This window comes from Mercenaria mercenaria, chromosome 9 (genome assembly GCF_021730395.1).
Source record: "Mercenaria mercenaria strain notata chromosome 9, MADL_Memer_1, whole genome shotgun sequence".
In the NCBI taxonomy this organism is placed as follows: Eukaryota; Metazoa; Mollusca; class Bivalvia; order Venerida; family Veneridae; genus Mercenaria; species Mercenaria mercenaria.
In genome coordinates, this window is record NC_069369.1 from 12716620 (window position 1) to 12729620 (window position 13001).

The window sequence follows — 13001 nt, forward strand, 5'->3', positions numbered from 1 at the left end:
CACGGTAAGCGTGTAAATTTACACGCTAACCGTGTATTATGGTATCGCTCGAGCGATTTCAGACTTTTGACCCAAACGGTACGTCATACGATTGAAATCTTCGCGTCGACTGAAATGAACGCGACTGAAATCATTTCACGATCGCGCAAACTGTTTGTAAGCCGTTCGACTTAACAATATTTCAGATTTTTTCGTTCATTGCTTCCGCGAATCGGCTTGTTATTAGATAAATATATCCGCGAATCGGATTGTTGTAGATAAATATATCCGCGAATCAGAAATTCTGGAAAGTGAAATTCCCGATGACCGACACTAACGGTAATATCTGAGATGTTCCGATTGCGGCGTTTCTTGAAGCAGTGTTTTGAACGCATATACATTCAAACCTATTAATCCATCGGCGGTGGAAATTTTCGCTGATAAAAACGACTTGCATTTGGGGAATTTTTTAGTGCAGTTGGGGATAAAAGTATATTATTTTGCCTGGGGAATGGGGCCGAATTTCGGCCCCAAAATCGGCGTAAAAAAAGGGCTGTCCTTTTAGCACTCCAGTAAGTGATAAAGCTGTCATCAGTTGCAAAAGATGTTGATTGAAAAATTAAACAATGCTAGATTGTTACAGGGGATAAATTAATACATTATGAAAAGCATTATTCCGTAGACTTCCTGGATTATTCAATAATGAATAAATGAGAAATAGCACCTCTAATCAGTTAGTAGATTAGATAATCTTTCTATCTTGTATTTGTTTATTTGAACATTTTGTAACAACAGAACTCTTTGATTGGAGGCTTAAAAACTATAATCAGATGCAACTAATATGTCAATGATTTAATCAGCCTAAGCCTTTTAATTTCAAATCTTTTTTTCATATACCTTATTTATTAAATTTTATCATGTTATGTTCAGTCAATATTATAAATGCAGTCATTGTAATATGTTGATGCAGCTTTAGACTTTGGTATTTTTCTCAAATTAATCATAAATTTAAAACAAATATTTTAAAAGCAGACTAAGTACCACAGTTTCTGTCAGTTAACCATGAAACAGATCAACAATTACAGTTTACTTTTGAGGTCATAAAACCTATGAGCTGAGCCATGCAAAGATGTGTCTTCAGACAAAATATACTGAAATATATATCTTTTCAAATTTCAAACAAATGATTCTTCAAAAATAATATTTGCAGAATTCAGCTTCAAAGAGCACTATGCTTATGCCATTGCTTTTTCCTTAATACCAACAATATCTATTATTATTTTAGATACTAAATTCATGTACACACTGAGAAAATTATTATTCATTTTAGAATTAATGTGTTTTTTTCTGCAGTTCACTGAAGGTGTAATTATTAGATGTATAATAGATATAATTTTTTTTTTTTCAACTTGTGGTCATGGAAAGTTTATTCATAATTTATTACTAAATTAAATGTATGTATATATTTACAATTTGTGTTTCTTTTCTTTGTGATTATGGACAGTTAATAAATTATACAAGTTTTGAGAAATTGCATAAATTATATATTTAATATTCAACTATTGATATTTTAGTGTCTTAGTTAAAGATTCGACTTTTGATATTATAAAAGTCTCCCAAATGATTATTAGATTATCTTGAATTTTAATAATGTAGATCTATGCAGATAAATTTTGTAAAAAAAAAACAAACAAAAAAATGAGTCTCTTTATTCAATGAAGTTCTACAAATTCACAATAACTTATAATTAACTGACATTCCAATGTCATCATATCATGTCCACTTATAAAACACAAGTGTCATAACAGCTATTTCCAAATTTTCAGGCATTCTATGTGGTCTGCGTTTTCCAATACCTGTTATATTCTTTGTGGTCTGCATTTTGTAGATCCCCTATATAACTCAACTGGTCTGCACTCCTCTTTCCCTTTGTGGTCTGCGTTTTACCCTGTGCCATGTACGGGAGGTGGGGCTCTGTCCGTGTACTGAAGGGGTACTAATTTTTACCTTTTTTTGGCCCGAGGCAAAGTTCTGCGTGTGGCTACGCATTCTCATCCATCAGAGGTTCGTCATCCGGGGAACCACGCGCCCGCCGCCCCAATATTTCGAGAAGCGGCGAAATGCCGAACTCGTAAATTTTTGAAAAGGCTAGAAAATATAATTGAAAATAAAAACAGCGGTCTACCATTTATCATGAAGTGCATCGGCGACTGATATGTACACAGAATCGTGTCATATCGCTGACACCTTGCTAGATCACCTTGGTGACAGGGTATTGTACAAAATCGATAATCCGCAACAACCAAGGTCGCTGTATTTTTACGCCCCGCAGACTTGGATTATAGGCAATACATTAATTAATGAAAGTTAATCGATTTTAATTGCTTACTGCCAAACTTGCAATTAATGTTGTATCTCAAATTCTGCCGACAAAGGAAAGTATCTTGAGTAAAACACAAACGCAAATCGGGATCTTTAGATGTCTTTACATAAAATATTATATTAAATTAATATTTTTGACGCTTAAACATACTGTTTGCAAATCAAAGGCACCAATCATAATGATTAAATTCAACGCATAAAATGTAGAAAAATCCTCATATCTAGTTAAATTAACAAGTATTACAGCTTCTACATAAAAATATAAAAGGCCAATCAGCCTCGCAATTTTGCATTTCCAAATCGATCATTTGGTAAAAAGAACCATGAACTCCGTTCATTCAACCCTCAATGGTTCAAAGAAAACAGTGAATTGCGTTTTACCTTTACAATGCCATTTAATGACTAAAATGCTATAAGGATTAGATTACCCCTTTAAGTCAGGGTCTTGTGCTCGATCCTCTACTTAGACATTCACTTGTTTTACACTGGCAAGACATTGTGCGTATCTAACATCGTACCGCCGTTACAGTGTTTAAACATAGTAAACTGTAAAAAGGGGTGAACACTCGAAAAAAAAACGAGTATGTTCAACAGATACTGAGCAGTCCAAGAAGTCGCCAGATTGCACCATTTACTCTAGCTATATGCAAAATTTTCTCGGGGCAACCCCGTACCCCGTTCATAGCAGGGGGACACCCCCTCCCAAACCCACCCCCTCCGCCGCCCCAATGCTCAAATCGTCCCTACGCCCCTGCCACGGTAGACCTCTGGTATGCGAGAATGGTGGCTACGGCGCTGGGATAAAATGGCATTAGCTATCTTAGCCTTACTCATTTGGCTTATCGGGATGACTTATTTTATTATCTGATATCTTATAGGTGACGGAGACAGCGACAGTCAAAAGTTATCACGCTGACTACTGTAGAAAATATTATTTTTAGAAATTCTGCGCCAAAACTCCTGCATCCGTCCCTGTTTCTTACTATATCAATTATACACACAAATAACACATACGCTCTTGGAGGAAGTTTTTACGCTTCTGTGCAGTCTTTTCATAATGAATAATTTGTTCAAATAGACCATCAATTGAAGCCATGAAAAAAATCGTCTGCATTCAAAACGAAAGTAGATGTCGCGCTCATCTGCGCGCGCCTGTTGCGTTATGACGTCATCTAACTGTAATAGCTATTTTAAGACTGGTTTTCCGTGAATTCAGGCACCCGGTTAATTTTCAGCTGACAGTTGACAGATAGTGAAAACGGGAAACCAAGGACATGAGTAACGTGCAAACAGACCATAACAAAGGGGTACGTAATTGGTAAAAATAAACTGGGTATAAAAAGCTGCAAGCATTCGCCATTCACGCCCAGTTATAAGTAGAAACCATGGCCGAGGGTGGTGAAAGTTATACCGCACACGACACTGAGCTTGTCACAAGTAACAGTCAGACGGAGAGTGAAAATAAAATGGATGCAGTTTTTGATGCTTTACTGGAAAGAACCCGAAGGTACTGTGCACTCTACGTAACTTTTTTCTTGATGACGGCTCTGATTTCTTGTTGACAACTCTTTATTTCTTGTTGACAGCTCTGTATATTTACAGTCGTGATGCATGTACTAACGTTGCTGCAAGATTGTACATTTAATATGCCTAGAATTAATTAAGGGAAACTAGCTAGCTGGTTCTTTCTAATGATATTCTTTCAGTATGATCCAAGAATGACTTTCATCATAAACAAGTAAGAGACATACTTTCAATCTAAACATCGTGCTTTGTCTCAATGTCTCAAGTGTTGAAAAATCACTAAATCTTTATTTAAACAATCATTTCATTCCAGTTATATTATTTATTCATTTAAACAACTTATGCCAAATCAGATTTACAAGAAACACCTTTTAATAAAACTTTTCCTAAGAACTACTGTAGTGATAGTAGGTTTATAGGCCACTTCCAACAGCCTTGCTGTTGGGTTAATTAACCCTTTAGCGACATGGTTAGAGTATCCGCCTACGGATCACGAGGTCCGGGGTTCGAGCCCCAGTGGGGACCTTGGCATTTTCTCTCTCAGGGTTTACTTTAATGGCGACGAGGATGTTTGACGCACCCATGCAGTGAGCATGGAGGGTCATTCTGGAGGGCTAGTTAGCTCTGAAATGTAAAGGGGAAGAAGTGTAGTGATAGTAGGTTTATAGGCCACTTCCAACAGCCTTGATGTTGGGTTAACCCTTTAGCGACGTGGTTAGAGTGTCCGCCTACGGATCACTTGGTCTGGGGTTCGAGCCCCAGTGGGGACCATGGTATTTTCTCTCCCAGGGTTTACTTTACTACAAAGCTTAAACAAAATTTAGAAATAATTTAGGCTTTAACAATTTGATAAAAGAAAGATAACTTTCTATCTTTGAAATAAATTTGCTCATTTTAATTTTTATTTCAATGATTTTCATTTCTTAAGCTAATTTAATTTTAGTCTTAAAATCAATTGAAAAGACATTTTGTCTTCCAGATGAGAGATGATGTTTAAATCGAGAGAATGTCTTTGAGTCCAGGTGAAGTAGGTGGCTATTATGGTCAAATAAATATGAAAATGTTTTATTTTCAGTGAGAGGTTAAATGAGTTGCGTCAGATAGAGAATAATAACAGACCAGTAACAGGGCAGGATCACAGAAATAATATTAACCAATTTATTAAGAAGAACATCGAAGTACGAGAGAATGTCAATGCCGCCCAAGCATCTGGAAAAGAAAATGTCCCTTTTAATACAAGCAATGTGGAAGAACACAGACCAGAGGCTGTTGTCATTGAAATCCAGGGTCTTTCCCAGCAGCAGAGAGTTTCAAATACTCTGCAAACAGCAGCTTTTCGTAGACATTTAGAGAACATTATTCGGGGAAGTATCCGGACAGTTGCACAGAGTCACAGTCCATCATCCTCGCACCAGCCCACACCTTCTCCAGTAAATACACCGGCTAGAGCACAGGTAAAGATATTGATAGAAATTATTTGTAATTAGCATGTTTATGATTAAGGTTTACAAATAATAGGGTAATTATGTGCTTGCAGGAGTAGGCTGTGTCCTTGCTTCAATTTATTCTATGCCCAAGTTCCTACACTCCTACACTGTTTCTTGTGCTGAAGTTGTCAGCTGCTTCTGCCTTGTTAATACTCTTGTTTTTTAAAGGCAATTGAAAGCTAATTACACGCATGAACTATTCCAAAAGATACATTGGTTTAAACAATATTTATTAATCAAATAGCATTTAATTACAATACATATTTACAAAAGCTAGGGATCGAGTAGAAAGCTAATAAGCTTTTTTAGAAACTCTTTCCCGGAAGATACATTGAATCCAGCACAAAATGAATATTATGATACAGCAATGTATGTGTTATGGTTCATTGAAAATCATTATTAAACAGGGTTTTTACTCAATAATTAAAGCATTTTGTCAGAATATAGATGAAGAGGAGAAGGGACCTGTGTCTGTTATTTGGGAAAACAAGCTTGGTATTTTAGCAAAGTTATAGGGGAAAACTTCATGATTTGAAAAAAAACTTTTCTTAGGGGAATTGGCTGCTATAGAAGGAAAAAATACTGGTAGGTTTAGAATGGGTGTTTTTTTCAGCAAAATTAATGCGTAAATTGATTGTTGCTTCACTTGTTTGTGTTGCAGACGCCTGTTGCAGATGCTGTATCTAGTGTTGCCGAGCGACGTGATAGTGTGTCAAGTAATAGCACCACTTCCTCTTCTAGCGTATCAGTAGATTACAACACTAGAGTGCAAGATCCTAGAGGTAAGGTTCTTACAGAGGTATAATAGCAGATTCAAGGATAAATTCGACCTACCAGATACCAGATGGGACCTTAATTTCTCTGTCATATGAAATTTTTGCAAATAAGACTTTGAGGGCAAGTAAGTAATATGTTATGTTATAATTTGTACTACTGATTTTTTTTTTATTTTGGCACTTTATTTATTAAAAATATACAGCTCAGTTATCTTATTCCATCTTGTAGGGTTACTTGGTGCAGTGTTAAACAATGGAATTCCTCCACCACCACCACCAATGCAGATGCCTGTTCAAGAAAGGTAACTTTAATTTTTCTTGTGTAAAATATTGTTTAGAAGATATATGTCATACCACCTTTCTTTTATAATGGCGAAGCTATCTGTAATTTGCTGAGAGACAAAAAATTCATGAACTTTGTTAGATTTGCTAATTACCATTATTCAGGAAAAAAACATAGTGTTTAAACATGTCTCGGAAGTAAAGCAATAATCTTTTAATATTCATTGATACATACATCAACCTAAATTAAATTTTATCTGTGAAATTGAGAATGAAACATGTTGTCTACATTTGTATAATATCTGTTTGTTAGTGTGTTTAACTTTGCATCCAGTGTTTTACATTTTCCATCAGCTTTAATGGGTGAATATTTTTACACAAATTTGTAGAATTTTTATGTGATGAAACTCTTTGTCTGTTTACAGACCAGCAAATGTTGACTGGAATATTGTTGAAGACATGCAGCAAGAGAGTCTTGTGCAGGAAGTCAGTGAACTCGTTCATCGCAGGCTTGTCACGTCCACACTGGAGGGAGAATTTCGCAATGTATTGGAGCTTCATATCAGGGTATATATTCAGTTTGAACAGATTTATTGCATAAATGTTGTAAAATATAATTGAGATACATTACTCTACTTCAGGCTATTGCATATATGTAGTAGGATATATTTGAAATGTGCTATCAATATTATTATTGCTACATTAGTTTATCTTAAACTGTTTTGACTTCCTAGTTAACTAGTGCATAGAGCATAACTGTAAGTTGAGAGGTCCTGTTAGATTTCTGGGCTGTGCACATGTTCTTGATGAAATAAAAGAAGTCAAAATGTCTGATGTCTTTTGTCCTTCACTGCTGATTCATTTATTTGTAGAGAAAAGGTCAGTTCTGTTACAGAGTCTGAAAGCATTGGTATGTGTTATACCAAGTTAATGTCCGATTTTTCTGTGTGTGTGTATTCATTACCAGTTTTGAAAGCATATCCTGGTATGATGTTATAAATAGCCATGGGTATTGGGGAAAGATCAAGCTTACAATCAGTATCTGATATTGACAGAAACTTGAGAAAAAAGCAATCAGTTGGTTTTATTTTCTTCTAGCCAATTAAAGTTCAGAAATTCTGTTGAAATGGTATGAAGTAGAGTGTGAATTACATAAATTTCCATATTTTTAATTGAAGAGATTTTAATTACATTTTACAAATTTCAGAATCGTGTTGATGCAACAGGTACAGATGGACGGAGAGTTCAAGAGTTTATACGCTCCATTCCACAAAGTCAACACCACGTTCAGAATGACTTCTCCAATATTGGTATTCCCCCTCCAGGAGAGAACTGGGAAACAGCCTCTATCACCAGTATCAGTGCTACAGCTGTACCTTATACTCAGGTTGGTACACTTTCTATAACAACCATTGTACAAGTTTGCATAACAACCATTGTACAAGTTTGCATAACAACCATTGTACAGTTTCTACAACAACCATTGTACGAGTTTCCATAACAACCATTGTACAGTTTCCATAACAACCATTGTATACTTTTCATACACTTTTAGTACAAACCATGTACTTTTTCCATAACAGCCATGGTACTTTTCCCATGCACTTTCCATAACAACCGTGATACACTCTCATTAACATCCATTGAACCATGGTAAACTTTTAATAACAACCATTATACACTTCCCATAACAACCATTATACACTTCCCATAACAAGATTGATCCACTTGCTGCAACATTCATAAAACACTTTCCATAACAACCTTTGTACACTTTAATAACAACTGCCTTACACTGTCCATTTCAACCATTGTACACTTTCTATAACAAGAATTGCACACATCCCATAATGACCATCATAAACTTTCTCTTATAACTGTCAAACACTGCCAGTAACAACCATTGTACACTTTTCATTATAACATTTATACACATTCCATAACAACTATTATACACTTTCCATAATAACTGTCATACACTATCCATAACATTGACTTTCAAATCTTTATTCATTTAAATTGTTAACAGTCATACTGTTATTCAGATATATAAGTAGAACAATTTTCAAAACACAATTATTGCATTCATGCAGTCAGAGCCAGAATAATTTACTTTTGTGCATTCACTATAATTTTACTCAATAAATAAAGAGGAAAGTTGTGATTTTTAATGATAATGATTAAAAATGCATTTTGTTCAATGTTTGATGTAGAAATTTTTATTTGCTTAAAAAAAAACAACAAATAGTTACTGATTATAGTGAACAGAAATTTGTTATGCAGTTGAAAAAATGTTACAAAATCACAAGAAATGTAATCGAGACGGGGAAAAAAGAAAACTGTGTTAGTAAAATAGTAAATATTATGGTTGTAAATTGATGTGTAAACCCATGTTACATGTATAAATGATTTACTTCAGACCAACCTTCACATGAGTAGAGAGATTGCCTCATTGAAAGCTCAGCTACAGGAAATGAAGAATATGATGAAGGTCAGTTTTGACCTCCAGATGGACATTCAACGGTCAATTAGACAGGAAGTGGCAGCAGGCATTGCTGCAGCAACAGGTAATTTTGCATGAGATTCTAGCACACATATTATAAGTTCGCTAACATGAAATCTAGGAGTAAATTCTGCAATATTTGTTTCTATTTCACAGAAAAAGGATTATGAAGTATTAAAATTGTTTTCAAATACATTTAAAAATTTATTTCATTTATGCTCAAATATGCGTGTAAAAATTGTATATCTTTTTATTCGTAATATATAAATGAGCTATCTTTTCATTGTCTCTCAAACACCTGCATCAGTTTTCATAGGTATTAAAATACTGTAAATTACATAAAGGTTACTATTCATAAAACAGAAACTATTTGTTTTATATTAAAGTAAAGAATATAGTTTCAATGATTTTTTTTTCAGCTGGAAACAAAGACAATGCAACAGCACCACAGACAACAGTTCGATCACAACCTGTTAATGACACACATTGTTTAATTTGTCTTGATAACCACAGTGACTCGGTGCTCTATCAGTGTGGACATATGTGTGTCTGCTACCCATGTGGTCGACATCTTATGGACAGAAATGCTAAATGTCCGGTGTGTAGAGCACCTATCAGAGATATCATCAGAGCATACAAATGTAACCAAGACTGAACACTTTAACTACTGTTGCCATGTCTACAAACATTACTTTGTTATCTTGATGACTTGTGGCATTAGATAATGACGGGTCTTTATGTCACCAGGCATTTATTTTGAAATGTGCATTGCCTGCATTACAAAGGACAGTTCAAAGAAAAATGCTCAACACTTGTAGGTTTCTTTTAGGAAAAAAAGTGTTTTGTCCAATGACCTTATGAGTAAAGGTCATATTCCGAATATGCTCAATTACAGGTTATGAACATTTTCAAAATCAGTTGTTTACCTGTATATTGACAAAGAATTATTATGATTGAGGAAAGTTTAATTGTTACTAGCAATTCTGTTGACAGTATTTTGTAAAACTTGACAGAAAAATTATTGGGAGTGAAATGCAGTTATTTAGAGCTATAAATTGGCTAGTATGTAGTTTAAGGATTGACAAATGCATTTTTTTAAAGGCTGGCAAATCCTATTTATTTGTTAACCTGCCATGTCCATTTATAAAACTGCTGATTTTCTGCTGCAACTTTTTTTCTGGCGGGGTTGTTAAAACAAATTTTAAAAGGAATATTTTATAGTTTTGTACAGAGTCTGTAAGTATATTATATAGAACTGGTTTTCAAACTGATTATTATATCATATCACATACTATAAAGCCTTGCACTCGTTCCCCTAGACTTCAGGCAGGTATGAACAAATTTTAATTTTAATATTGCAGTCAGTGAAATTGAGCATTTTTGTTCATCCAAGAGTTATGACAGAAATAAAGGATCCTTACAGTAAGAGATAAGAATAGTTCAGGGTCAGGTAGTTTTAATTATTGAGTAATTTACATTGACTTGTTCTGCTGAAATGGGCATTTATTACCCAGAAGTGAGGAAGCATTAACTTTTGAAATTAAAAAAAAAGGTGCATTACATTTCTCATAAGTGGGGGAAGCTTTTATTGCACACTTTTACCAAATGCTTGTCTCGAAGTCTTTTTGAAAGTTGAAAGTAGTAGCTGCTCATACCTGTTGATAAACCCTTTGGAAATGAAACAGAGCCTTTTATAACCATTGTTAACTTTGTTAGTGGCTAATTTATACAGTATTTATTTACTGTTACTGTGAAGATGGTACAATTTGTGGATGTTTAGTAAAGTCAGGGTCTAAGGCAATTATTCAAAAAGTTTGGAGAGCAGTCTCAAAATACTAGCATCTGATTGGTTGTTTCAAAGCACACTTTTGAAATAAACCAATGACAAGGCTGCATTCTGAGAATGGTATACAGCCTCAGTTTATAACTTTAGAACCTGGATCCATCTATAAAGAGGCATGGTCATAATTGTTGTGTACCACCTGTAAAGGCTTGGTCTTCTTTGTTTGTTTTAATTTTGTAAATATAGTTTGAGCTTTCTCACAGCTGGCTGTGATGTATAGTCATGAACTTCATACATATTATGTTATGAATAAATATAACAAAATGAAATGCTTTGTTTCTCCTGCTCTGTTTACAATGAGTGTTTAATAAAGAAGGTTCATGCATCAGCTTACTAATTGCGAAAGATGGAGTTTTACTGTTTTTATCTATCCAACTATCCTTCCATAGCAATGTAAACTTATGTAATCATTCACCGGTATAAGACAGTGTATCACATGCTAGACGTAGATGTGACATTCAGATTTCTTAAATTTTTAGCTCAGCTGAACAAAGTTCAGGGTGAGCGATTAGTATAGGTGGATGGTCCAGCGTCAATTGTCCTGCATCCTTCTTCTTCATCCTGCATCAACATTTTAATTTAAATAGACTTTCCTCAGAAACTACTGGTCAGAAAGTGGGACCAAAATTTGTAGTCCTGTTTGGCGCCATATAACCTATACTGTGTTGGTGTGCCGTAAAACCCAAATAAATAAATAAATAAAACTAGTCAGAATTATACCAATATTTTTCAGTAGCGTCATGGCATGGACCTTTATCATGTTTATTCAAATGCTTCACCTTAAATAGCCCCTTTTTGGGCACCCAGAGCTAAAAAGAAAACCTTTAAGCAACCTCGTTTCATGAATCAATTGATGTAGCATCATTATAAGGTTCTCTCCCAATTTTGTTCAAATGGGGGCATTTGGGGCAGCAAGAGCTGAATTTGGAAATACCTTTAAACAGCTTCTGCTCATGAACTGCTTGTGTGATCTTCATCAGTAGATGGAAATTCAAATGGTTTGGCAGGTGTCCCATGAGACTCGAATCCCTAGCTCAAAGGTCATGGTCAAACTTATTGACAAGATTAATTGTACCGGTATATAGGTTTCTGTTGCCAAAGTGTCTGTCCTCTCTGTATTCTATCACATAGCAGTTATATTTCATCAGCATATCGTTGTTGTTAATCGTGTATATTGGCACAATCATGATAATTTCTTTCTTTGTATTTATTATATGGTATATTTATGATACTGCATTGATACTGAACAGTAATGCAGAAAAACTGGAAATATTATCAATACTACTAAACTGAAATAAACCTTTTGGTGTCTATGCGTTAGTATACCACTATAATGTTCAGCTTGTAAATGGTTAGGATGGTAGGATGTGGGGTGTAAGTCATTGTAACTGTTTTCATCCATTCGTATGCTATTGGTGGATGGTCTGGCATCAGGAGCCGGTCATCCATTCTCCTGCTTCAACATTTTTAGTCCCCTACTGGTTGAAAACCAGTTTCGGGGACAATAGGAATGCGCTTTTCATACGTCAGTCATTCCGTCTGTCTTTTGGTCCGCCCGTCCATCTGTTCGCATTTCGTGTCTAGTCCAATATTTACTCAGTCATCCATGAAGGGATTTTATTATTACTTGGCACAAATGTTCCGAATGATGAGACGGCATGTTTTGCGCAAAACCCGGACCCCTAGCTTAAAGATCAAGGTCACAATTGGAGGTCAAAGGTCAACAGGGCTTTTTTCCTGTCCGGTCCATAACTCTGCCATCCATGAAGGGATTTCAATATTACTTGGTACAAATGTAGTTAATGTACCTCATAATAAGACAATGTGTCTTGCACAACTTTCAGACCCCAAGCTCAAAGGTCAAGGTCACACTTAGCCGTCAAATGTGAATATGGCATGAACAGGGTCTGTTTCGTGTACGATCCATAGCTCATGTTATTTGTCCCCTACTGGTTGAGAAACCAGTTTCAGGGACTATGGGAATGCACTTTTCCATCCGTCATTCCATCATTCCATCCGTCCACAATTTCGTGTCTGGTCAATAACTTTGTCATCCATGAAGGGTTTTAATATTACTTGACACAAATATTCCCCATGATGAGACGAGGTGTCATGCGCAAACCCCGGACCCTTAGCTTAAAGGTCAAGGTCACAATTTGAGGTGAAAGGTCAACACGGCTTTTTTCCTGTCCGGTCCATAACTCTGCCATCCATGAAGGGATTTT

The 13001-nt window shown here is 35.4% G+C and overlaps 1 protein-coding gene across 1 annotated transcript; it reads left to right on the forward strand.

Moving 5' to 3' along the window:
* The first annotated feature begins 3678 nt into the window (after window positions 1–3678).
* LOC128559399 (uncharacterized) lies at window positions 3679–11045 on the forward strand. Its single transcript, XM_053550822.1, has 8 exons — window positions 3679–3868; window positions 4961–5339; window positions 6034–6154; window positions 6378–6450; window positions 6856–6997; window positions 7638–7817; window positions 8850–8997; window positions 9353–11045. The coding sequence occupies exons 1-8, from the start codon at window positions 3747–3749 to the stop codon at window positions 9586–9588; spliced, it is 1401 nt and encodes a 466-aa protein (XP_053406797.1). The 5' UTR covers window positions 3679–3746; the 3' UTR covers window positions 9589–11045.
* Window positions 11046–13001: the final 1956 nt, after the last annotated feature.